Source organism: Cetorhinus maximus, chromosome 5, assembly GCF_964194155.1.
Source record: "Cetorhinus maximus chromosome 5, sCetMax3.hap1.1, whole genome shotgun sequence".
In the NCBI taxonomy this organism is placed as follows: domain Eukaryota; kingdom Metazoa; phylum Chordata; class Chondrichthyes; order Lamniformes; family Cetorhinidae; genus Cetorhinus; species Cetorhinus maximus.
The window spans coordinates 39,243,339-39,270,683 of record NC_135883.1 but is presented as its reverse complement, the minus strand read 5'-3'; the positions used below and the strand labels follow the sequence as shown (position 1 = coordinate 39,270,683).

Here is a 27,345-nt window from a genome sequence, read left to right as displayed (position 1 = left end):
GGGAAGCTGACCGCTGCCCGCGATTGAGGCTGGAAGGCAATTTCAAGCTGGTGGGCCAATTAAGGCCCGCCCAGCGTGAAACGCGAGCAGCAACGCTCAGCGCTACCTGTGTGGGCAGGGGTGGAGTGCGAGCGGGGTGACGAGTGTGCGCTTCACAATCTCCCTGAGGCACAGAGCTGCAGAGCTGCCTCAGGGAGATGAGGAGTTTTAAAGAAATATATAAAGAAATTAAAAATGTTATAAAACGTGACCGCTCATGTGACTGTCACATGAGCAAAGAAAAGTTATTAATTAAATTTAAAAATGTTTATTTTATTTTTATTTGCTTTAGAAAACCACACCCCACCCGTGGATGAGGTTTCCTTGGCTTTTTTGCCTGCCCGCCAGTCTGCAAGCATTACCCAGACCTCCCTGTCGCTTGCCATTTTAACACTCCACCCTGCTCTCTTGCCCACATGTCCGTCCTTGGCTTGCTGCATTGTTCCAGTGAAGCTCAACACAAACTGGAGGAACAGCACCTCATCTTCCGACTAGGCACTTTACAGCCTTCCAGACTGAATATTGAGTTCAACAATTTTAGATCTTAAACTCCCTCCTCCATCCCCACCCCCTTTCCGTTTCTTCCCCCTCCTCCTTGTTTTTTCCAATAATTTATATAGATTTTTCTTTTCCCACCTATTTCCATTATTTTTAATGTATTCCACCGATCATTTATCTATACCTTTTATGCCCTTTTAGTCTTATTTCACCCCACCCCCACTAGAACTACCTTGCTTGTCCTGCTATCCATTCTTAATTAGCACATTCTTTTAGATAATATCACCACCTTCAACACCTCTTTGTTCTTTTGTCTGTGACATCTTTTGGTTATCTCCTTCTATCACTGCTTGCTTGTCCCAACAACCACCCCCCCACCTTCTATCTCCCCCCCCCTCACCCCCTTAAACCAGCTTATATTTCACCCCTCTCCTATTTTTACTTCGTTCTGTTGAAGGGTCATGAGGACTCGAAACGTCAACTGTACTCTTCTCTGCCGATGCTGCCAGACCTGCTGAGTTTTTCCAGGTATTTTTTATTTTTTGTTTTGTGTTCAGAATAAAGATGGGTTTTGATAGGATAGATAGGGAGAAACTGTTGCCACTGGAGGAGGTTTGATGTCCAGAAGGCAGAGATTTAAGTTAGTTGCCAGTAAGTTTTTATGATTTTGAATGCACTGCGTGAAAGGGTGGAGCAAGCAGATTCAATAGTTAATTTCAAAAGGCAATTGGATATTTTAAAAGGAAAGATTTGCAGAGCTATAGGAAAAGTGCAAAGGAGTGGTACTAATTGGATAACACTTTCACTGTACCAGCACAGGCACAATGGGTCAAATACCTTTTGTGCTGTATGATTCTATGAGCTACTTTCCTTCACATTTAAAAAAAAATACTGGTAATCTGCATTCCTAATAGACAGACACTTCAGAAATCTCACCCGACACTAACAAGAAACAATGTTGGTTTATAACTCAACATTAGCGTAGAAAATAAATGACATGAAGAATTGGTAATAAAAATAGGGTAATGGAGAAAATCACAGGCCAGCACAGCCAGGGATAAAATAACATAGCAGAGTTGGAACAGGAAAAATAAGCTAACAAAGCCAAAAAAACCAAAAACACATGCAAGAACAGAGAGAGGAAAAGCAGATAAAAATGGGCAGCATTAACAGGATCCAGACAGATCCAGGAGATAAAAAGATAGGATAAGAACCAGTTCCACAAGGATAGTAAAACAGAAATATATCACAGCATTAAAATTACTGGACAAAAGAAGCAGAGATGTGCACTGAATTGTAAGGCTCTTTGTCTACATTTTTATATACACTATTCTGCACTTATCTTCCTTCTGTATATCAGGTTTATTTTGCAACATCTGAGCCTGCCATTATGAGCACAGATGTGTAAGCTGGCTGGAAAAATTACTGGCAAGTTGACATTATGTTAACTCCCAACTCACAGTTGTCCAAAAAGGCAGTTTGGTAGTAGTTCCCTTCTGAGCTCTTATTTCTTTACACTTATACAATACAAAGTAAAAATGATAATTTTAGGATTTTCTGTCCAAATGTGATTTGAACTGTTAAGAATTTCATTACAATTCTTCAAAATATTTTATTTTTCCAATAATGTTCCCGATATTTACTCAGGGATGGGAAGAGATTGGTTGGGGAGGGGGAGTGGGGCGGGTTGGGAGGTAAGATTTTCAGGTGGAGAACCAGAAGTCAGGGTTTCAGCATACCCTGCAAATTATCCACAGGACGCTGCTTAATTTTTTTCAACAGGTTTCCCACTGGGTCCGCAGAATGTGTTGGTCACCAGCACCACACTCCCAATTCCCAGTGTCCATCCTATCTCCCTCCGCTCACTGCTCTGCCTCCAGTAAAACCAGAACTGGTGGATTGAGGTGGGTTTGAGAATTTAATCATTTTTACTTTCCCAACCACCTCCAATCCACCCATCTAACTTAGGGGTTAAAGTTCCATGATAGGTCCAGAATGTTAGGAGTTTCAGAAACCATAGGCAGAATTTTTTGTCCCATGGGCAGGCGTGCAGCCTGAACGGGAGTGAAATAGTGCGCGATGATATCGGGCAAGCGTCCCAATGTCATCATGCACTCTCACAATCTTTTGGTCAGCGGGCGTGTGCGAGAGGCAGCAGTGCACCGCCGACATTTAAGAGGCCTATTAAGGCGCTTAAGTAATTAATTAAATGCATTTTTCACTACCCACTCAACCATTTGGTTGGCGGGCAGGCAAATAGGCCAGGCATTTTTAATGAAATCTCATCCATGGGCTGGATGAGGTTTCTAGCGCTTACTAAAAAAAGAACAAAAATTTTTAACATCTTTTTTCACATGTCCCTCTTCCTGGGACAGAGTCACAAGTGGGGACATGTTTATCTCATATGTTAAAAGTTAATTTTTGTGTTTAAAACCTGTCAGCTCCCTGGGGCAGCTCTGTGCCTTCAGGGGGCTGTCAGTGCGCACTCCCCAACGCATGCGCACACCTCAGCGCTCGCGCTCCTCCTGCCTCCACCGAGGCAGCACTGAGGTTCCCAGAATATGTTTCATGTTGGTTGGCTGTTAATTGGCTGGTCCGGTCACGGGCGGTGGTCAGTTTCGCGGCTACTCCGGGGCCCACCAGCCATGCCCGCCCGATGAGGGAAAATTTCTGCCCCATATTAAACGCCTCTTAACAGAAAGGAGGATGTTTTGGTTGGGTGGGGGAGGGGGGGGGGTGCGCGGTGGAGGGGGAAGGGCTGCTTGTCGTTTGATTCCTTAATAACACAAAACCAACCTGTTATTTTTTATGGTGGCAGATAGCATGCTGTGCAAGTATCTGTCATGGAGTAGCATAGCATTTCAATAGCATGTTTAAATCAGGCTTCCACAGTACAATTGCACCTCTAGTAGAGTTCTTCTGTTTCAAATGGGATTTACATTATACCACTGGTAAAGGGCATTTGAAGGAGTTCTACAGAGCATGAGATTTAAATCTAACAGCTGCCAGCCAGGTTTCCCAAGATGGGAAATGTGGGAGCAAAATAGTTTTTTGACCCTTTTACCACTGGAGGCAAGGTTGAGTTAGATCATTGCTCCAGTGTTTTCAGAGCCCACCAGATCATTTAAAGGGTTCAGAGAAGGGAGTCTCTGGGGATTATGTACCATTAGGTCTGTCATGACCCAAGGGAGAGAGGGCTAGCAGACATGCATCTTGTCTTTGTTGACCATGTCCAGGAAGGTTGAATGCAATGTTGTTGCTGGTTAATGCAATTCAAGGGCTGAAATAATTGCATGGGAAGTGAGAGCCCTATGTAATGGAGGCAGTTTTGGAAAGACTGAGAGTTTGCATGTGGTCCCACATTTTTATGGGAAGTAATGCGAGTGCTTGTAACTATGTGAGGTGTATCTTTGTTATATTGATTGCTTAATGTGAATTTTACCTTTTGATTGCAAATAATCCTTGCCCATTAATGTTTAAATTATGTTGCTTTTGGGTGGTTTGTTACAGTAAAAGTTTTTAAAAATGAAATATGGTCAGTCAGTTTTCATTCCTCTTTGTCCTTTTGTATGTGACATCTTTTGGTTATCTCCACCTATCACTGGCTCTACTTGTCCCACCCCCCCGCCCCCCCCCCCCCCCCCCCCCCCCCCCCCACCTTAAACCAGCTTATATTTCACCTCTCTTCTATTTTTACTTAGTTCTGTTGAAGGGTCATTCGGACTCGAAATGTTAACTGTGTTCCTCTCCGCAGATGCTGCCAGACTTGCTGAGTTTTTCCAGGTATTTTTGTTTTTGTTTTGGATTTCCAGCATCCGCAGTTTTTTGCTTTTATCTTAATCCACTAAGCTTGTTGACCAATTTGCGCATTAATAACTTTATGTGTCTTTAACATACTGTAAGGGGTGCTTTTATTTTGGACTGACATTTCAATTGGATGATTCAGACTTGCATGGTCATGTAGGTGAAAGAGATGTTGTGATGTTCTCGCAAGGGTATTGAATTGAAGGTCTTGTCGTTTAAGTTATGATACTGGTGACAAAGGTAGACTGTGCTCAGTTGAGCTCGGATGCAAGTTGCAGTGGTCACTGAGGAGATCTTGGAGTGGCGGGTGTGGTGACACACTGTTCTGTGTACTTCTGCCCCCAAAGTAGGTAGGACTGCCTACCAACAATGAACGAGTTCATGCCTTTTTATAGAAAATTAACAAAAGCAGAAAATTATACCTCTCAGTAGGTTTACTTGCAGTCAGTGTGAGTATAAAGTGTAGAGGCTTGGTGGAAATAATTTATCTTTGTTTTTGTATTTTAACTTTGAATATTATTCTATGGGCAGGGTTTTGGGGTTATCGGGTGGGCGCGGTGGGGGGGCCCAGGAGCGGCTGGGAAATGGTCCGCCACGATCGCAATTTCACACTGGCTGGTCAATTAACGACCAACCAGTGTGAAATGCGCGCTGAAAGGCTCAGCGCTGCCGGGGTGGGGGTGGGAAGAGGGCGAATGCTTAAGGCTGCATGGGAGTGCATAATGAAAGCTCCCTGATGGCAGAGAGCTCCCTCAGGGAGTTGTAGAATTTTAAACCATGAAATAAAGATCTGGAAATGCAAGAAAAAATGTCCACACATCAGACTCACTCTCATGAACATACAGATTATAAAAATTATGTCAAAACATTTTTAAAAAATTAATATTGGAAACCTCATCCCCCCACCGTGGATGAGGTTTCTTCAAAAATCCAAAGGTTGCCTTGCCGATTCGCTCGCCCACCAACCGTAAAGTTGGACAGACAGAGAAAAATTGCACTTAATGAATACATTAATTACCTTAATAGGCCCCTTAATTGTCGGCGGACGCGCTGCTGACTTTTGCACGTGCCGACGAAATATCACGTGAGTGCGAGGTGCTCACCCGACATCATTGTGTGCTATTTTACGCCAGATCGTGTTGGGCGCGTGCCTGCCCCCAGGATGTAAAATTCTGCCCTATGTTATATTTTTTGCAGCAATGTTGAATTTTTGTGTTCCTCTAGGTGAGGAATGTGATTGATGGAGAAAAAAATCATTTTCACTTTTGCACCAGAGTCATTAAGAAGCCTTCCTATGTCAATTCTGCAGTAACTTTTATTTTTAATTTGACAGTCATATTTCAAGCACTTATTTTTCTATAAGTATATCTAATGTTACAAAATGTAGAACATGGCATTGACGAAAGAGCTATTTTGTTGAGAATTGAATGAGTGAAAAACATTTTGCTGTTTCCCTTTTCCTTCCCTCAACTTTTTATTAGTGCTGGAGGTTATCTTAGTCTTTTGGGACCTGCAATAGCATTTTTGCATCACAGCCAGAAATAATGAGACGAGCGATGTACATTTTCTTCCAAGTTGTATCATATTGATAACACAAAGGAATATATTTTGGATGAAGGAGAAATTAGGACTAATGTTCTGAGTGTTGCCTGTGTGGAACTTAGGCTGCTGGCCATGCATAGCCGGAAATTACAGTTGTACTACTCACAAATTTCCATCTAAATGGATTTCCCAACATGCATGGACAGAGGGGAGGCTCCCTGCCAGTAAGATGAACTCAGAAAATTGGCCCAGCAAAAACAGGTTTCCATTAATTGGTTTAATTTTGCCTTGAAATGTTTCCTTGAATATTTAAAGATCAGATTTCCTCTCTAATGTGCCTAGTTATACTCAATTAGAAGAAAAGGAGGTTATATATTGAAGACCCCAAAGCCAGTGGCTATAAACCACACACACCACTCCCCCTCCCCCAATTTCCAGGTGTAAAGGCTCTTTTGAGCATATCAGGCGTAAGATAATGATCTCACCCTTGAAGTGCAGACAGTTTTAGGTTACTGCAAACATTTGGGCACCCAGGTGCATCTCATATGTTCGCCTAACTTTCATTGTGCTGTGCTTGTGGCTGCTGTGACTCTGTGCCAAGGCTGCACAGGCAAGACCAGTGGGAACTTAAGCAGGGATCAGAAGCAAGGCTTGCCATGCCTGCCCTGGTCCAAGGGGCCGGAGGGTAAAGGCTTGATTGTTACGGGGGATGCTGAGGCAAGACCGAGGCAAGGGAAGGGGCAGGAGGGCAAAGGCTTGACTTGGGAGGACAGGACGGTGATGACTGTGGAAGAATGCACACAGACACATGACTGGTGGGTGGAATGACTGGGGAAGAGAGCACAGAGACACATCACTGGGGAGGTGCGAAATTACTCGGGTCCAGAAAGCATACACAGTTCTGGGCAAAAGAACCACAGGTAGTTGGGGCCAGAAAGCATTGACAGTCCTGTGCAATGGAGGAATGACTAGTTGGGGCCACAAAGCGTAGTCAGTCCTTTGGATCAGCGCCACAATTTAGAGGGCTGTGCTTGGCATGCCTGTCCTGGTCCCAGCCCAAGGAGGGGGAGATCAGTCCTCTGTCAGTCGTGCCCAACATGGTGCACAGGGCATGGTCATTTCCTGAGATATGTCAGTCCTGGGGGTTGGTGACTTGATACCTGGCCGCAGATGGTACATTCACGGTCTGGGGAGGCATCTGCAGCCTGTAGATGGGGAACAGATAAGGTAGATGGTGGGCAGTGGGGGGGGTGGGGGCAGGGTGTGGCACTTGATGGTTTCATGTGGGGGGTTCTCTGTAAGTCACAGTACAATGGGGCTCAAGATGAGGAGGTGCCGGGTCTACATGGGGCATCGGGAGATCACCATCAAACGGTTCAGCGGGGAGGACAGCAATATCAACGATTGTAACGATGGGATCAAGGACTAGACGGGGAGGAAGGACAATGATTGGAGGGAGGGAAACCTGCATGATGCTCCTCCAGCACGATCGGATTTTCACATCCAAGTCTGGGGGTGGGGGTGGGGGTGGAGGGGCAGTGGTGTTTGAAGCTGGTGTGGTAGTAAAGCTCAGCACTGCCATTTTTCAAGCTGATCCAATGAAACAATTGAAAAACAAGCTATGAAAAAAATTGCCTGGGGAGGGCTGTCAGGTCTTGTGGGAGGAATCGACTGCTGCAATTGTGGGCCAATTAAAGGGGTACTCTATTAATTTACGCCTTTCCAAACAGAGAGGAAGGCATAGCTGAGACATGTTACGAACGGTCAAATGCCAATTTAGGGAATGTGGCGCCTTAACTCATGTTGCACATTCTTGCGAGAGTATGAAACCCGATTGCGGCCTTTGTAAGCTTAGCTGCCAAACACCCTTTGTTCCTCTTGTGGGGAATCCCGAGTGTCAGAAGGAACCAAATGAAAAGGGGTCACGGGCCAAAAAGCATATGCCTAACAGCCCTAAGACCTCTAAACCTTGCAGCTGGCAGTTTAAAATTTTGAAGGCTCTCTCCCTTTCAATATTCTCATAATACAAGTACAAGTTGGGGCTGCTGTGTAATCCAAAGGATACAGTCTGACAGTGCCCTGACTGAGGCTTCTCTCATCTGGCAAAACTCAGTCAGATCCAAGCCCCTGTATCAAAGCCATGTTATGCCTATGTCGTTCTGGGAGGGGCTGTGGGGGTGGGGGGGTGGGGGTTGGGGGTGGAATGCCCTAATGGTGATCCAGAAGGCTATAATAGTGCTCCAAGGTACTAAGTGGGGATGTAATGGCTAGGATGAAAGTGACTCATTGGCTCCACAATGACTCCCTAATTAGTGACTAGAGAGTGACCATTGCAGGTTTATGTTCATTCATCTTTCTGTCCAATGTTTCTGCAGACATGAGCATGAATGCCTCATGGATGAAGCAGGTAATGTTGCATTCAACTTGGCAATCAGGCAACTAAGAAGGGGGAGGAGAAGGGCCCGCCGCCACCCTTGATGAACAAAGGCCAGCGGGGCCCGCTCAAGACCCAGAAGTTGAGGCTGACAGAGCCATTGAGTGGAGGTGTCTGGCAAGACCAAGGGTGTATAGAAGACGCCTCTCATAAATCCGGATGAGTGACAGACAGTGCTGTAGATGCGTTTGCATGTCTGGGGATGGCTCACATCTGCCACATTCTCCGGGAGGAGTTAACGCCGTGGGAACTGGGAGGCCATCCGTTGTAAGCGGCTCTAAAAGTGACCTCAGCTCTGAACCTCTTCATTGTTCATTCCAGGGCTCCACTGGGGACTTCTGCGAGACTTGTCAAGCATCTGGTCACAAATGCCCTAGGATGCCCTATTTAGCAAGGCGTACAATTATGTCCAGTTCTCCCTAGATGATGCCAGCCAGGCTGCCAGAGCAGTGGAATTTGCAGCAATCTCCAGATTCCCACAGATGCAGGGTGCCATCGACTGCACTCATGTGGCTTTAAGAGCTCCCTGGCAGCAGCCACTACAATTCATCAACAGGAAAGGGTTCCACTTTCTCAATGTGCAGCTGGTCTGCAACCACCAGAAGCAGATATGTGCGAGATACCCTGGAAGTTCCCATGACTTGTACATCTTGAGTCACTTGCAGTTGCCACAGATTTTCAAGGGCCCTCAGTGCATCCTCGGTGACAAAGGCTACTCCCAAAAGAGGCGATTGATGACAACCATACGGCGTCCGCAACATGCCTCAGAGGAGAGGTATAATGCTGCTTATTCTGCAACATGTTATTGATTGAGCAGACCATTGGCATCTTGAAGATGCGTTTTCGATGTCTGGACAGATCAGGCGGCGTCTCTAGTACTACCCCCGAAGGATCTCATGCATCATCATGGCTTGCTGTACTCTACACAACCTGTCGTTCAAAAGGGTGGATGTCTTTCCAGAACAAGAGATGGAGGAGCTGCATGTCTTCTCCGCTGTTGAGGATGTCAAGAGGGCTGAGCTCAATGAGGGCAAGGAAGCTGAGGCTCCAGAGAAACAGCCCACAGCACAGGCCAGACAAAGCAGGCCTGCACGTGATATGCTCCTAGCCATCAAGTTCCAGAGGATGATCACGAATTGCTCTTTGACCAGTGCCCTCCATGCTGGGTCCACCTTATCACCCTGGTTGCAATCCTAATCATCTCAATGCAGCATATCCATCGCGAATGGTGTGCTACAATCTTGCATCACGATGTCCTCATCCTTGGAATGTACAGCAGCTTCGGGAGTATGTGGCTTTCCATTTTGGGATAATAACTGCAACAGGGTGTTTTGTGAGCAGAGTTGAGATGGTACAGCCTCTTCAAGCATCTTGCCAACATTCCACTGCTTATGACAGCCTTCAAGAGGCAGGAGTAGCACTGCTCTTGTGGCAGTATGCCTGCAGCTTGGCAAGGCACCTCAAGGAGAAAAACCATCACTCAGTGGTTCTCACCTTCATGTGTGAGGTCAATTCTGAATCTGCACTGTGATTTGTCCGCACAGGCAATCATTCATGCAAGACAAGTGTTCAGGCCTCATAATCATTCTCAGTCCCCAGCATTAGATATATCTTCAGGACGCAGACATCTATAACTGAGATCCAAGGCTCCACTTCAGCTCACCTTTCAGTGGACCAAAAAGCTTTAGGAGCAGCATAGTCTGATATCTGTCAAGCACTCTTGGCCATGCCTCAGTTTGGAGTCTCCCAGTTTCCCGTGCTGTCTAGCCATGGCCCAAAAATGCTGACACTCCATCTAGGCCTTAATGTTTAGACAATAAAGAGCGCACATCAGATATCTCAGAGCCTCTCTCTGAACCCATTTGAGGCCCTCACATTCTCATTCCAACAACCTGACATACACACATGGAAACCAGGCACAAGGATGCGATTGTAAGTTGCACATTACCATGTCGATTGACCATACCAGAGGTGGCAGAGGGTTAATGTGATGAGATGCTAGCCAGACCTTCTGGCTCAATGCTGCATCCTCCCATGTCAAGCATCTGGGGCCTCTGCACACAACTCCTAGATCACAGAGTTTTAACCATCTGGCAGGAATCGCAAGTTTCAACATGTGGCAGCAAGGTTCATAGCTCTAAATCATGGAGGTGGAAAGGTGGGGACTCATATTGAGGTGATGTTCAGATGTACACATGGACATGAGATATGCTGCGGAGCGCATAGAGCTCCAAGTTTGGGTTCATATGCAAAACACACTCAAGGCTGATGGAAAGTACACGGAGGCCAATGAAAGATGCACTGACTCAATGTGCATCACCATTCAAACCTATAAGATCCACATTGAGTACTCTATAATGCAGAAGCATCGGGTCTAAAGCAGCCATCAGGTTCTAAACATATGAGGCAACATTATATGAACCTCTGAAGTAGGTCTTAGAAATGCCTTGGCCAACCACAACTTAGCAGCTGATGCTTCACTCATGTTGACACTGTACAGAGAATGGTCAGGCATTGTAATGAGATGGTTCTAGACACCATAAAGCTGAGGCAAATGATGGGACATCTGAGAGGAGGGGGCATCTTAGACACTTGACTGACCACGGAGTATATCATCAGATAGAAGAGGCATACTCAACATGAGAAGTGGAATGAGTCAAACTGTATTTACATTTGTACAAATTATAGACAGATGCCATGCTTGGTCAAATGCTGTCTTGATGTCAAGGAAGTCACTCTCACCTCACCTCTGGAATTCAGCTGTTTTGCCATGTTTGGGCCAAGGCGGTAATGAGGTTCGGAGCTGAGTTACCCTGGCAGAACCCAAACTGAGTATCACTGAGCAGGTTAGTGCTGAGTAAGTGCCACTCGATAGCACTGTCAATTTTGCTGATGATTGAGAGTAGATTGGACAGTAATTGGCCGGATTTGATTTGTCCTGTTTTTTTTTGTGGACAGGACATATTTGGGCAATTTTCCATATTGTCAGGTAGTTGCCAGCGTTGCAGCTATACTGGAATAGCTTCAGCATGGAGGCTTCCTCTCTCCAACTTTTTAAAATTTCAATTAAAATTGGCTTATGCAGCCAGGCCACCACTGTTGGAGGGAGATAATGGGGGAGCCCCTCCTCAAGGCAGCCTGTGGCTGTTTCAGCACCCAGTTCAGCAGGGAGGGTCTCCGAAGCAACAATAATACCTACTGAAGAAAGCTGAGTGCAAAAATTCAGTATCGTACCTAATGTACTTCTTTCCTAGTTCATTGAATCTGTCTCAAGTCTAAAATACATTATGGTTGTTGTATTTAAGAAAAATACAATATATAGATTCATAGATTTTGCTGAATTTTGATTACTGTGTTAAAAGTGTTATTATTATTTTACAGGGTCCTCCAGGATTGTTTGGAAGCCCAGGCATACCAGGATCCCAAGGCATTCAGGTAAGAATTATTCTTTAGTGAATCATATTGCACAGTTGACATTCACTTTGCAATTCAATTTTCTTTGCTAATTTTCATGATTGCCTTTTAATAGGGATTGCGTGGGTTTCATGGATACAATGGTGAGGAGGGGAGGCCTGGTGTTCCGGTAGGAATCAATTTATTACATTTGAACTCATATGTTCTCTTAAGCAAGAAAACAAATATAAATAATAATAGTTGGCGTGCATCAAGTAGATCTTGATTTTGTGTGATGATAGCAGTTTCGTCACTGTAAATAAAAATCGGGAGAGATGTAAAAGGAGCTGCCAGTACCCATTTTACCTTATTGCATGAAGTCAAGATTTACCTCATCCTGTGTTCTTGTTATTTCTTGAAAGTTAACATTGGATTTTAATAACTAGGCATTGATAAAATCAAAGTATATTTTCAGTTTGTGATTGACATAAAGTACAATGGAATCAGCTGTAAAATGGATTTGTTCATTCTCTCCAAGCAACCATCTTCATTTTAAAAATCTTACTCATGACTTTGACTGCAGTAGTAGATTAGTTATTTAACATGTACTTGAGTGCTAAAATGGCGTTAGGTAAATTCACCTGTCCGTCAGGAATGGCACTCAAAGGGAGTGCAGGTCACAGATAAGACACCAGTGATGCTATCCTGAATAAGTACCACCCATCCTCACTATAGAGTTCTCAGAAATAGCATAATCTCCTCCATAAAGCTATTGTTTCCGACTTTTCCATGTTATATTTTACACTGCTATGGAAAATAAATTATAGCATGCATTTGTGCACGAAACAAGAATGTGCTCTAGAAGGGTAATCTATTCTAGGTAATGCAACCATCTAGCTGTAATAATATTTTACACAGAAAGGTATTTACTAACTGCGGGAAAAAGACTCTCTGCAGGCATATTTTCTTGAATTTTCAGAATTTAGCAAAATGAATAATTAGCCTTTTTTAATAAAGCAGCTTGTGCTTTGACTCATTGGGGGCTAAATTGGATAACTGCCAAAATCAGGTGCATGAGATTATTCCCCAGGTTCAGTCATGGTCATGAAGGCAGCAAGCAAACTTCATATTGCCTGCTTATTTCCATGATTGTAGCATGCAGCTCAGTGCTGAACGAACTGCTGAGTGGTTGCATGCCTGGACAGGAAGCCCAAGTCCGTACAAGTTTAGCACTACTTAAAGCTAGCCCACACTACTTAAAGCCAGCTTGCATCTTTTAAAGGCAAGGTGCATTCTGGCTACACCAAGCACTGAAACTGCTTGGACAACTTTCAGCAACTTTCAGGAATGAACCAAAAATGGCACAACAAGCAAGAGAGCATTCCCACAGGTTTTCAAATGCTCATTTGGAGCCATTTATGCAGGGAGATTCTTTTCCTTCAGGGAACCAGGAAGTCTTCCAGACAACTGTTCAGAAGACCATGGACACAGTGGATGCGGTGCTGCAGAAATTTAATGACCTCACACAAGTGGTCAAAGTCAGTGAAAGCATTCTTGCATGCCAAATCCTAACAGTGCCACTGGCCTCTCAATCTGCTCCATTCACCACACCTCCTTGACTCGACTATCAATTACAGTCACGCTGCAAACTTCATATTCCTATGCTGCACCTAACCCTCACATGCTTAACACTGCTGCAAGCCAGACTGCCAGCTATTCAACTCTGCCAGGTACATCACCCAAACATATTGCATCACGCTCACTGATACAATTTCCCCTTTTTTCAGGACAAGATTGCCCAAAATTGACAGCAGCAACAGCAAGCTGGCAGGGCTATGCTGCATGTTCTGGTCCCATGGAGCAGAGTGCTAGAGATATTTGGAATAGCCATCACTGAGGCTGTGACCACCAGTGTTGCTGAAGCCATTGAGGATGATGATGTGGTCCTGCATAATGCACCTTCTCAAACCCTACTTCATATATATCCCAACAATAACTTGAATTTACATAGCACTTTTAATGCAATTAAAACATACCAAGGCACTTCACAAAGATTTTATAAAACAAAATGTGACCCTGAGCCACATCAGGAGATATTAGGCCAGATGACCAAAACCTTGGTCAAAGAGTTTTGTACGGGTTCAGTAGGTTTCACAAAGAGGTTCAAGGCTTGTAAGCTTCAACAGTAGTGTTTATTGGTAACGCATAACTATATATATATATATATATATATATATATATATATATATAAAGTATAGCCCAGGCTAGGGGCTAACTTCATGCTGACTTCTACTTGAGACTCTCCATACAACTCTGTCTCCTGTCTACTGTCATGTGCCTCTCTACATCATACTGTGAGCGGTCCTGTTGTCCAATCCTACATTAACCCTTGCCATGCTAAACACCATTATACTACAAGAGTTAGATTATATGGAGTATCTTAAAGGAGGAAGGCAAAATAGGCAGGGCAGAAGGACTTAGGGGGAATATTCCAGAGTTAAGGTAGCTAGGCAGCTGAAGGCCACCAGTGGTGAAGCAATTAAAATCAGTGATGTTCAAGAGGCAGGAATTAGAGGAAAATGTATTTTAGAGGGGTGTGGGGCTGGAGGAGATCACAGAGAGGACATGGAGAGATTTGAAAATAAGGATGAGAGTTTTAAAATCAAGACATTGCTTAACCGGGAGCCAGTGTAGGTCATCGAGCATAGGGGTGCTAAGTGAATGGCATTTGTTGTGGTTAGGACATGAGCAGCAGGGTTTCGGATGACCTCAACTTAATGGAGGGTAGGATTTGGGAGGCCAGCCAGGAATGTGTTAGCATAGTCAAATCTGGAAGTAACAAAGACATAGTTAAGGGTTTCAACAGCAGAATAGGCAAGGGCACAGATGGGTGATGTTATGAAGGTGGCAAAGGTGGTCTTAGTGATGGCATGGATATGTGATTGAAAACTCATCTCAGAGTCAAATATGACACAAACAGTATGCAAATAGTTTGTTTCAACCTCAGACAGTTGCTAGGAAGAGGGACGGAATCCATGACGAGGGAATGGAGTTTGTGCTGGGCAGTGAAGACAATGACCATAAGACGTAGGAGCAGAAGCAGGCCATCCTGCCCATCGAGACTGCTCCACCATTCAATGAGATCATTGCTGATCTGATAATCCTCAACTCCACTTTCCTGCCTTTTCTCCATAATCTTTGATTCCCTTACTGATTAAAAATCTGTCTATCTCAACCTTGAATATACTTAACGACCCAGCCTATACAGCCCTCTGCAGTAAAGAATTCTACAGATTGACTACCCTCTAAGAGAAGAATTTCCTCCTCATCTCTGTCTTAAATGGGCAACCCCTTACTCTGAGATTATGATCCCTGGTCCTAGACTTTCCCACAAGGGGAAACAACCTCTCAGCATCTACTCTGTCAAGCCCCCTAAGAATCTTAAATATTTCAATAAGGTCACCTCTCATTCTTCTGAACTCCAATGAGTACAGACCCAACCTACTCAACCTCTCCTCATAAGAAAATCCCTCCATCCCTGGGATCAATCTAGTGAACCTTCTCTGGACTGCCTCCAATGCCAGTATATCTTTCCTTAGATAAAGGGACCAAACCTGTTCACTGTATTCTAGATGTGGTCTAATTAGCACCTTGTATAGTTCTGTACTCCATTTCCTTTGAAATAAAGGCCAGCATTCCATTTGCCTTCCCTATTACCTGCTGAACTTGTATGTTAGCTTTTTGGGATTCATGCACAAGGACTCTCTGTGCTGCAACTTTCTGCAGTCTTTCTCCTTTTGAATGACATTCAGCTCTTCTACTCTTCCTGCCAAAGTGCACAACCTCACATTTTCCCACATTATATTCCATCTGCCAAGTTTTTGCCCACTCATTTAACCTGTCTATATCCCTCTGTAAACTCTTTGTGTCATCCTAATCATTTGTCTTCTCACCTATTTTTGTGTCATCCGCAAACTTGGCAATAGTACATTCACTTCCCTCATCTAAGTCATTAATATATATTGTAAATAATTGTGACCCCAGCACTGAGCCCTGTGGCATTCCACTAGCTACAGGATGCCATCCTGAAAATGTCCCCCTCATCCCAACTCTCTGTCTTCTATTAGTTAGCCAATCCTCTAACCATGCTAATGCACTACCCCCAACACCATGGGCTCTTATCTTACTAAGTAGCCTTGTGTGCGGTACCTTTTTGAACGCCTTTTGGAAATCCAGATATGGAAATCCAAATACAATGGCTTTGTTCTTCCTAGTATTTAATTGGAGAACATTTCTGTTCATCCAGTACTAGGTGTTGGACAAGCAGTCTGACAATTTAGAGACAGTGGAAGGATCAAGAGAGGCAGTAGTGAGGGAGAACTGGGAGTATTCTGCATACAAATAGAAACTGACATGTTTTCAGATGATGTCACTGAGGGAAGCATATAGATGAGAAGTAGGAGGGGCCCAAGGATAGATCCTAGGGGCACAGCAGAGAAACTGTGCAGGAATGGGAATAGAAGCCATTGATGGTGATTCTCTGGCTACAATGAGATAGATAAGAATGGAACCAAAGTGCAGTCCCACTCAGCTGGGTGACAGTGGAGAAGGATGGTGAGATCAACCGTGTCAGAGGCTGCGGACTGCTTAAGGAGGACAGGAGGGATTATTTGCCTTTGTTGCAGTCACATAGAATGTGACGTATGACTGATGAGAGATTTTTTAATACTGAGGCAGAGATCAAAGTATGATTGAAGGGGTTTAAACATGGATAAAATAAGGTTGAACTTGGTGGGGCGGGGGGGGGGTGACGGAACATGTAGTGAGCCAGGAGATAGGATAGTAGTTTGCAATAATGGAAGGGTGAGGCTTCTATTTTGACGAGAGAAGTGATGACAGCATATTTAAAGGAGAGGGGAACAGAACATGAGGAGAGACAGCCGCTAGCAATCCCGAGGACTGCTGCATGGCCAACCAGAGGTCCCTGTGGCTGAAGCCATAGAGGGAGGACAGATCTAGGAGAAAGAAATGCACTCTCTTGATTTGCTGCTCACAGCAACCAGCTCAGATACTGACACTGTTTATGCTTTGCGGGGTAGTATAGAAGTAGGATCTACTGGAGTGATTGGTGAGTCACTGGGCACAAGTGGGCTTTAGCCAGGCTAGGGTAATAGTTAGCAAATGTGCCAGCTACCCAGAGGGCAAGATTGCATGCAAGTTCTGCCACAGAGGACTCAGATGAGGATTTTGTTAGAGAGGCTTACAGAAAAAGGTTGATGGACAAGCATGCCAAAATGCTTGGTGCATTGGCAGGTCTAATAGAGGGTTTGTTGTCACTGTCAATGAGCATGGAGTAGTCCAGTTCCAATTTGGCACAGCGCTTCATGCAGAGCTGGGAACCCATCCTTTCAGCATGAAGATGGTGACCAACTCCATGAAAATGTGATACAGCATTTGTTGGTCAATGTCTCAGCTTCCATTGCAGCACAAACATGAATCTGAAGTGGAGGCTTAGACTGGCATCATGAATTTCAGCTTGTTGCGACACAAGCCCAGCTTGTTGCCATGCAGGTTCAAACTTCTGCTATCGTATCTGCAGATGCCAGTACTCAAAGGAGCTTTCAGGACCTCATTGCAGTCCAGCAATTTATGCTACAACAGATTACTAGGATTACTGATGCGCTGCCCCTGGAAAGTGGCAATGGCTCCGTGTAACATGAACCTACTGTCCTCTTTCAGGATGACAGCATTTGTGCTCCCACCACTCCCACTCCGCCAGTACTCATTGCCTGTCAGCCAGCTCAGATTGCTGCTGCCCTTACTGAGGTGGTACAGTCCACAGCCAGGCCTTAGAGGCCCAAAGATGCTCAGGGGCATCCTGCAAGGTCATCTGCAGTCTCACCCACTGAAGGCGAGCAGTCTTTCACCAGCTATGCTGCAGCCCTTGATGTAACTGCATCAGAGCACTAGGCCAGGCAAAGGGATTTCACAGTGGTGATTAGTCGAGTATTTTTTGGATATGCTGTTTGATAAAGTTGGTATGAAATAGCTGTTCTGTGGTTCTGTATTTTTCAGTATTATGGCCAAGAGGACATTGTGAGGTTCTGTAACAAAGGGCAGGTAATATGAGGAAGTGTTGAACAACAGGGAATCTAATGATGTGCTCATGGACAACCTGTCTGGAGCATGGATGTTCTGGATGCCTCTTTCTTTCCTCCTCCTCTTCCTCCTCCTGAGGTGGTTATCAAACCTGTGGTGTTGAAGGATGGTTTTCTACCTGATCCCCATTGACTTCATTTTTACTCGGTTGTCTAATTGTCCACCATCATTTGCAGAACTGCAGAGCTATGATTTGATTCATTTTTGTGGGATCACTTAGCTCAGCTATAGTAGGCTGCTTTTGCTGTTTTATAGTTTGGCTGTTAACTGAAAGATTGGTGATTCAAACCAACCCAGGAATGAAGGCTTCTTTATTTTGTAGTGGCTCAGTTGATAACACTCTCAGCTCTGACTCTCACTCCAGGACTTGAGCACAAAAGTCTAGGCTAACATTTCGCTGCAGTACTGCACTTTTGGAGGTGGCATCTTTCGGGCAAGATGTTAAATTGAGGCTGTGTCTTCCCCCTCAGGTGGACATAAAAGATCCCATGACATTATATTGAAGAAGAATAGGAGAAATATTCCTGGTGGTGATCAATATTTATCCCTTAAAAGCAGATTATCTGGCCATTATCACATTCCTGTTTATGGGACCTTGCCGCGTGAAAATTGGCTGCTGAATTTCCTGCATTACAATAGTGTCTACACTTCAAAAGCACTTGATTGACTCTAAAGCATTATGAGCCATTTGGTAGTCATGAAAGGTACTAAAAATTGCAAGTTTTTTTCTATTTTTGCATATAGTCCTGTGATATTGCTTCACCAGATTGGTACCTCATTTTCAAGTATTCCTGGTGTTGCTCCTTGCATGCCCTTCCACACTTCTCATTGAACCACAGTTGGTAGCTTGGATTGATGGTGATGGGGGAGTGAAGGATATTAATCTCGGAAACCTCCTCCCACCCTTGGATAAGGTTTCCTGAAAAATGAAAAGACCGCCTGGCCAATTCACCTGCCTGCCAACCATAATGTTGGACAGGCAGTGAAAATTCCCAGTTAATTGCACCATTAACAGGCTTAATAGCTCTCTTAATTGTCAGCGGGCACGCTGCCGACTCTTGCGCGCAACTGCCGACCGAAATATCGCACGAGTGTGCGATGACGTCGGGACGCTCACCCAACGTCATTGTGTGCTATTTTATGCTCGAGCATGTCGAGCGCGTGCCTACACACCGAGCAAAAAATTCTGGCCTAAGTCTCTGGAATGGGACTTGAACCAACGTCCTTCTGACTCAGAGACAACAATATTATCCACTGAGCCACAGCAAGCCTCCAAATAGCAGGCTGATGGGAAAGGCCCTGATTTGTTTTCTTCCCATTCCCATACCATTACCTCTGGTGTCCCCCAGAAATTTGTAATTGGCCTCCTCCTGTTTTTTCATCTACATCTGCCTCTCAGCAACTTCATCTGAAAACATAGCATTAATTTTCACATATACACTCACAACACTCATCTCTACTTCAACATCTACTCTCTCAACTCCTGCACTGATGCAAAATTATGAAGTTGCTTGTCTAAAATCCAGTACTGGTTGAGTAGAATTTTCCTCCAAGTAAATAGTGGAAAGAGTGAAGCCATTGTCTTCGGTCCCAGCTGCAAAATCTCTTCCCCAGCTATCAGCTCCATCCCTTTCCCTGGCAACAATCTGGGGCTTAACCAAACTGTTCACAATCTTGGCATCATGTTTGACCCAAGATGAGCTTCTGACCACATATCCACGCCATCACTAAGACCACTTATTTCCGCCTCCTTGACATCACCTGACTCTGCTCCTGCATCAAATCAGCTGTTGAACCCTTCATCCATGTCTTTGTTACCTTTGCTCTTAAAAATTCCAAAGTGCTCCTAGCTGGCCTCCTCCAAAACTCTGCGGCCCATGTCCATACTCGCACAAAATCTTGTTCATCCATCATCCCTGTACTCGCTGACCTATACTGGCTTCTGGTTGAGCAACACCACAATTTTAAAATTATCATCCTTGTTTTTAAATCCCTCCATGGTCTCACCCATTCCAGCTCTGTAATTTCCTGCAGCCTCACAACCTTCCAAGATGTCTGCACTGATCTAATTCTAGTCTCTTGAGCACCCTCCATTGATGGCTGTGTCTTCAGCTGCCTGGGCCCTAAACTCTGGAATTCTCTCCCCAAATCTCTTCCCCTCTCTGCTTCCCTTTCCTCCCTTAAGATACTCCCTAAAATTTATCTCTTTAATCGAGCCTAAAATTGCATTACATGGCTTGTTGTCAAAGTTTGCTTAATTACAATCCTGTAAAGCACCTTGAGACATTTTATTACTTTAAAGATGCTATATAAATACAAGTTGTTGTTTGTTGTTGTCCTTCTGCCTCCATCTGGATTCCAAGCCCCTTTTAAGAGTGAAACTAAATTTCAATTTTGATTTATCTCCACCCTTTCATCTGCTGTCTCGCTCCAAGACCAGGACCATTTTCTGCTCTTGTCCTGTCAGCCTCCCTCCTGGTAGTAGGGATCCTACTGAAGCCCACACTATATACCTACTGAGCCCTGATGCAGTGAAATAGGTTGTGTAAAGACTGGATAAAACTATCAATGAGACAGCCATCCTACTGAAATCCCATCAACAACTGGAAAGTCCAACCTCATATTCCAGCACCAAGTGATATCAAGAAATGATTGAAGGCACTGGATACTGCAAAGGCAATGAGCCTAACAATTCCCGGCAGTAGTACTGAAGACCTGTGCTGAAGAACTAGCCATGCTCTTAGCCAACCGGTTCCAATACAGCTGCAACACTCACTTTCTACCTGACGATGTGGAAAATTGCACAGTTATGTCCTGTCCACAAAAAGCAGGACAAATCCAATCTGGCTAATTACTGCCCCAGTCTATTCTCGATCACCAGGATGGATGGTATCATCAACAGTGCTATGAAGTGGCATTTACATAGCAATGACCTGCTCACTGCTCCTCAGTTTGGGTCACTCAGCTCCTGACCTTACTACAGGCTTGGCTCAAACATGGAAAAAAGAGTTGAAGTCAAGAGGTGAGGTAAGATTGACTGCTTTGACATCAAGGCAGCAGTTGACAGAGTGTGACATCAAAGAGCGCTAGCTAAATTAAAGGCAATGGTGTTATTCTGATCCCAAGCCAGTTGGTGAAATATGAAACTAGACACTAATACTTTTCTTGATAATAGATTTAATCACAGAATGCCGTATTACATATGTCTGCTTCCTACCTATCCAATGTACAGCAGTTTCACTTTACAAGTGCTCTCAGTACTTAATTTATAAATGCCCTTCACCTTTGTATCTTAACAATATAATTAACATGCCATTAACAAATGGAAATCAGTGAGTAAACTCACCACTGGTTGGAGTCATACCTAGCACAAAGGAAGATGTTTGTGATTGTTGGAGGTCAATCAACTCAGTCCCAAGACATTGCTGCAGGAATTCCTCAGGGTAGTGTCCTAAGACCAACTATCAGCTGCTTCATTAATGACCTTTCCTCCGTCATAATGTCAGAAGTGGGGATGTTTGCTGATGATTGCACAATATCAGTACCATTCGCAACTCCTGAAGCAGTACTGCGTCCATAGGCAGCAAGACTTGGACAATGGTCAGGCTTGGGCTGATAAGTAACAAGTAACATTCCTGTCACACAAGTGCCAGGCAATGACCATCTCAAACAAGAAAGAATTTAACCATCTCCCCTTGATAATCAATGGCATTACTATCACTGAAATCCACACTAACAACATCCTGGGCCCTTGCCTTTGACCAGAAACTGAATTTGAACAGTGATATAAATACTGTGGCTTCGAGTTCAGGTCAGAGGCAGGCAACTCTGCAGCAAGTAACTCACCTCCTGACTCCCAAAGTCCAACATCTACAAAGCGCAAGTCAGGAAGTGGTGGAATACTCACCATCTGCTTGGATGACTACGGCTCCAACAACACTCAGGAACATCCATGGACAAAGCAGACTGCAACCCATCCACCACCTTAAACATTCACTCCTTCCACCACAGATGCACAGTGGCAGCAGTATGTACCATATATAAGATGCACTGCAGCAACTCGCCAAGCCTCCTTTGGCAGCACCTGCCAAATCCCTGACCTATACCACCTAGAGGGACAAGAGCAGCAGATGCATAGGCATAACATCACTTGCAAGTTCCCATCCAAGCCACACACCTGACTTGGAACTACATTGTCATTCCTTCACTGTCGCTGGATCAAAATCTTGGAACTCATTTTGTAACAGTACTATGGGTACACCTGCACTAGATGGACTGCAGCAGTTCAAGAAGATGGCTCACCGCTATCTTGGCAAAGGCAACCAGGGAAGGCCAGCAAATGCTAGCCTGGCCAACAATGCCCACATCCCAAGAAGTGAGCAGTTGCATTGCTCAAGGCCAAGGAGAGGGGGGGTGCACAAGGTGTAAAACACTGGGGGCCATGCTGTAAGAGGGCCTGGGCTCCTATCTTCAAACAGACACAATGAAGACAACACACTTGCACCTGATAACAAGGCGGCATTGCACTGCACAGCCACCCGAGTCTGCGCAAACGGGAGAGGGACATCATTTCTGGCAGGGCAGTGGGTGATGTTTGTTAACTCTCACCTTCATATTTGTAATCCCAAACACGAGTCATTCTAAGAGTCTCTCTTCTGCCGTTATAGACTCGAAATCGCAGACTTGGCGAGTGTTTGCTGTGCTGTACGAAAACTGGTTGTACATTTCAACAATTTCAGAGGAGGCGGTGGGGGTTTTGGGATGTTGGTGGTGGCAAAGACCACAGCAAAGTTGCTACAGTCTCTGAGTATGTCAGTGAGGGAAGGCCGAAAAAAAAGCACACAAAATATTCCTGAGCTCAGTCCAAAAGGATTCCATCCATTTTTATTTAAATTCTATGCTTTAATGCTGTCATAATAGGATTGACATCTATCCCAGTGACCAGCTCTCCTGAATTTACTACTGTACCCAGAGTCAGATACACATTGCCGACAGGCACCCACGGCACACAGGGTGTATCTTGGGTGGCAGGGAGACAGAAGAAGCAGCCAACAATTTTTTCCACTTATGGGCCCACCAGTAACGCATCTATTTTTTTTATTTGTAGGCCCATAATTAGATTGCTTTCTTGTTTGGGTTGACAGAGAGCAGAGGGAATCCAGGCTAAAATGCTTCTGAAAGCTGGGAGGTTGGCTTACCACCATGCATTCAGCATACCGAGTGTCCACCAGATCCCATGTTGAGGGTGAGGAAACAACCAGCCTCCCAGTCCACTCCCTGGCTATGCAGGTCAGATTTCCAATGACCTGTCGTAATAAATAGACTCAAGGTACTCGGAAATCCAACCAACTGAAAGCAGTATCAAGCCATTTCAGTGCTGAAATCCATTTCAGACCAACTTCTTCGTACTCATTCAGCCACTTTTATGGTTTTATTTTAAGGTGATTGGCTTTTCCCTCAAGCCTGTAAACTTGATGGTAACCAAAACAATGCCACAACATTTGAACTAAGTTAGGCCAAGGACCTGGTTTTCAATTAGCTAATTTTTAAAACTATTATTATAATTGAATTAAAGGATGATTACCAACGTAAAACTAGACAAAATAGTTAATTTTTGCTATCATTCCCCAAGTACATTAATTCTCCCATCAGAACATCATCTAATTGTACTTTGAAAAGTCTAATTTTTTAGCCTATATTAACCTGTTTGGCAGACTGTTCCATTGATCACTTAGAAAGAAATGTGATCTTAACTCATGTTTTCTTTAGGTTTGCTTTTTGTTAATTTCCATTTTATATCCTCTAATTTTTCTTTCACAGTATCTTTACAGTACAGAAGGAGGCCATTCAGCCAATCGATTCTGCACTTGCTCCCTGAAAGAGCATTCCACCTAGTCCCACTCCCCTGCCTTATCGCCATAACCTTGCACATTCTCTCTTTTCAGGTAGCAATCTAATTCCCTTTTGAATACCTCGATCGAACCTGCCTCCACCACCCCCTCAGGAAACTTGTTCTAAAGTCCAGCCACCCTCTGGGTGAAAACATTTTTCCTTACATCACACTTACTCCTTTTGCCAATTATTTTGAATCTGTGCACTCTTGTTTTTGATGTTCTCTTGAATGGGAACAGTTTCTCACTATTTACCCTGCCCATACCCCTCAGGATCTTGAATACATCTACCAAGTCTCCTCTCAGCTGACTTTTCTCCAAGGAAAAGAGTGCCAACCTCTCCAGTTTATCCTCGTTGCTACAGATTTTTATCCCTGGAATCACCCTTGTGAATCTCCTCTGTACTCTCTTTTTCTTAGCACGCATCACAGTAACAATCTGGTTACCTTATCTATTATATCTATTTATATTTTATATACTTCAATGAGGCATTCCCTTTAATCTTTTCTTTCTAGACTGTAAAGAATTTAATCTTCCCTCATAACTTATTCACTCAGATTTGGTCCATCAGTGGGTAAGCACTTCTTTTGTGGAGCAGTTGCAATGAACGCAGTGGGCTCGCTTAAGAATTTTCACTCTTTTGTCAGCTTTTCCTTTACCATCAATTTGCTCCAATAAGAATTGTTAAAAGCATGGTAAATAATGAAATATAAATTGAATTAAAAAAAGCAAGCAACATAAGGGCAGGCAGGGGCCAAGGGGTCTGACAGTGGCAGGAGGTGCGGCAGAGCTTCCACCTTCTCTCCACAGGCTACTGCAATCCCACAGCCTGTACTGCCAGCCTTCATCACTAATAAAGTTTCTGCTTGTGGCTGATCCATTTCTAAAATCCCCCCAACTCCCAGCCTCTGTGCCTGGGAGCTTGAAGGGTGAGGTGGGGTGCATTGACTGGGTCTGTCCCTGTGCCATCCAGCAACTTTTGTTAATGTATTGGAAGCATCTGGAGCAAATGCAGAGAGGTTCGCCCCTTTCAAAGAGTCTTTAAGGTTTTTAAAATTTTTTTAAATAAAAGGAGAGACATCGGGCAGGATTTCGAGTTGGATCTTCCCGGGATAAGCCAGGGAACCGACCGCCTGCCGCGATTGCCCCCCGACCGCAATTTCACGCTGGATGGCCAATTAATGGCCAGCCAGCATGAAGCGCACTCTGAGAAGCTCAGCGCTGCTGGGGCACGGGCAGGAGAAGGGCGGACGATGATGTAAGCGCGGGCGAGCACTAAATGAAAGATCCCTGGAGATAGAGAGCTGTCTCAGGGAGCTGAAGACTTGAAAACAATTAAATAAAGTTTTTAAAATCAGGAAAAAAATATCCAAGCATCACAATCAGTCACCTGAACATATACATTATAAAAATGCTGTCCTTAGATTTTTATTTTTTTTTAAGTAACAGAAACCTCATCCTGCCCTTGGTTGAGGTTTCATGAAAATGCAAAGTCCACCTGGCCAATTCACTCTTAAGTTTTAAGAATAAATTAGATAGATCTCACTCTTAAGTTTTAAGAATAAAGCGTTGGGGTAAGTAAAGGTGTTTTCTGAGTATAAAGTATTCGTCCAAAGTTTTGTGTGGAAAAATAAGTTACCTTGTTTTTCTTGTCATTACTATTTGAAGTGCATTTGACGCAGATTTTACTACAATTGGCGATGGTGGGGAAAGGTTAAGGTGGGGTGGATGGAGGGCGGTGGTGGTGATAAGAGGCCCAGAAACAGGAGAAGCACCAAGGCCCATAATTTCTGGCCCTGGCCCTGGCACTGCCAGCTTATATTGTCTGAATTGGGGATTCATATTACATTTATGCATACTCAGACTTATAGGGCAGTATTTTACACCAGTGGGATTTTCAGTTCCGCTGAAGTCAATGGATTTTGAATGGCTTGCTGCATTTTACAGCGCTGCCCCCACCGCGATGGGGCCGTAAATTCCACCCATGGTCTGTTGGATTGCTAGTGAGATTTTACTGAATGGCCTACTGATGATAAAATCTGCTTCCTTCAATAAGTAGGAAAGACAAAAGTGGTCCAGAAATATGAGGCAGTATTTTCTTTCAAGGGTGGGTGGGAAATGGAGATCGGGGCTGTGTCGGGTCTTAATCACAACCCCAGGGGATCAGTCACAAACCCTGATTTTCAAGGGCCAGACTGTTAATTGGCTTGTTGGGTGGCCAATTAGTGCATGCGGGGCAGGAACAGAGACTCTAAAGGAGCAGGCCTGATTTAAACAGATCATGGCACCCATTCCTGTGGCTGCCCTTTCATTGCATTACCTGCTGATGGAAAGATGTCTCAGGAGAGGTAGCAGTCTGGTACCCAGGACAGGGGGACCTGTCCTTTCGTGGATGTGGACCTGGAAGTTCTCTTTGAGAGAGAGGAGGGTGGTGCTTTCCCAGTGGATGGCAGTGGAAGGCCACCCTCCCAAACCATGCAGGCTGGATGGTGCTCGCTAACAGACAGAGTGTAGTGTGCAGAAAACTAAGTCTACTGTTGGAAGAGGCTCAATCACCATTTCCACACTGGCAAGGTATATGCAACACTGAACCCTCAGGAAGGCCTCTAGGTATTCACCCTCCAGCGGTGGAGCCTAAGGATGCATGCTGTTTCTAAACATTGGAGGAGTGTATGCTCAGGGCACTTATGATCATTGACTTTATCAGGCAGGAAGACATGTTCCCTACCTACACCTCATAATCACAAGGGAAGACGGAGCAATGGACATTGCCAGGGTCACTGACCATGAAAAGTCATGCAAGGCAAGATGGGCATCTTTGGTGGAGATGGTGACTAGAGTGCACAAAGCATTCATTAAGGTAATGCATTGCCCTCCATCCACTCCGCTACATGCTGCATCTCCAAGGCTAATTCTCATGATTTCTTCTTGTGTGCTTCACAGCTTCAAAGATAAGGCAATAGGACTGATTCCATCACCATCATCGGGCCAAGCACATCTGGAGCAGAGGTTGGACAAGCACACCCTCGCACATGATTAGATAGGGTGACACCAGGTGATGAATACATCATGTGTTCATAAGGAGGTGCCAGAGGCAGAGGCAGAGGCAACTGTAGGAACTCCCCTTTGGAGAATGGGGGACAGACATAACCATGCTCAGCTGGCCACAGATGCAGGGTCTCAGGAATCACAGGAAAGAAGACTGTACCTAGACAAGCAGCAACAGCTAAGATCCCACTTGTTGGAGTTCCCTGAGGCAATGTGGGATCATGGGCTGAGAATGGAGGAGTACATCCAGCCCAGGTGCACCACCATGGTTCAGGGATTCGAGCCCAAGAGTTGCTCCATTGACAGAGTGGTCAACCTGATGGATATGTGGCAGGACACAGAGTGCATTCAGGAACTGCACATGTCATGCCACACTATGTACTTTGACTGGTCAGTGGCACTGATGGCCCAGGGACGTCTGGATGGATACTGTAACCATTCTATTATTCAATGCCATATGCCAACAAGTTTCTATATGAAGAAATGTCTTCTCAAGCTCTCTATTCACAATGTGACAATTTAAAAAATGTATGAAGC

The 27,345-nt window shown here is 44.6% G+C and overlaps 1 protein-coding gene across 1 annotated transcript in view; it reads left to right on the top strand.

Annotated features, from left to right (window-relative positions):
* LOC144680613 (uncharacterized) overlaps positions 1-27,345 on the top strand; it is a 447,610-nt gene that overhangs the window by 180,846 nt on the left and 239,419 nt on the right. The window contains exons 12-13 of the mRNA XM_078541787.1: positions 11,699-11,752; positions 11,847-11,900. Coding sequence (XP_078397913.1) covers positions 11,699-11,752; positions 11,847-11,900 — 108 coding nt within the window. The remainder of the gene's footprint in view (positions 1-11,698; positions 11,753-11,846; positions 11,901-27,345) is intronic.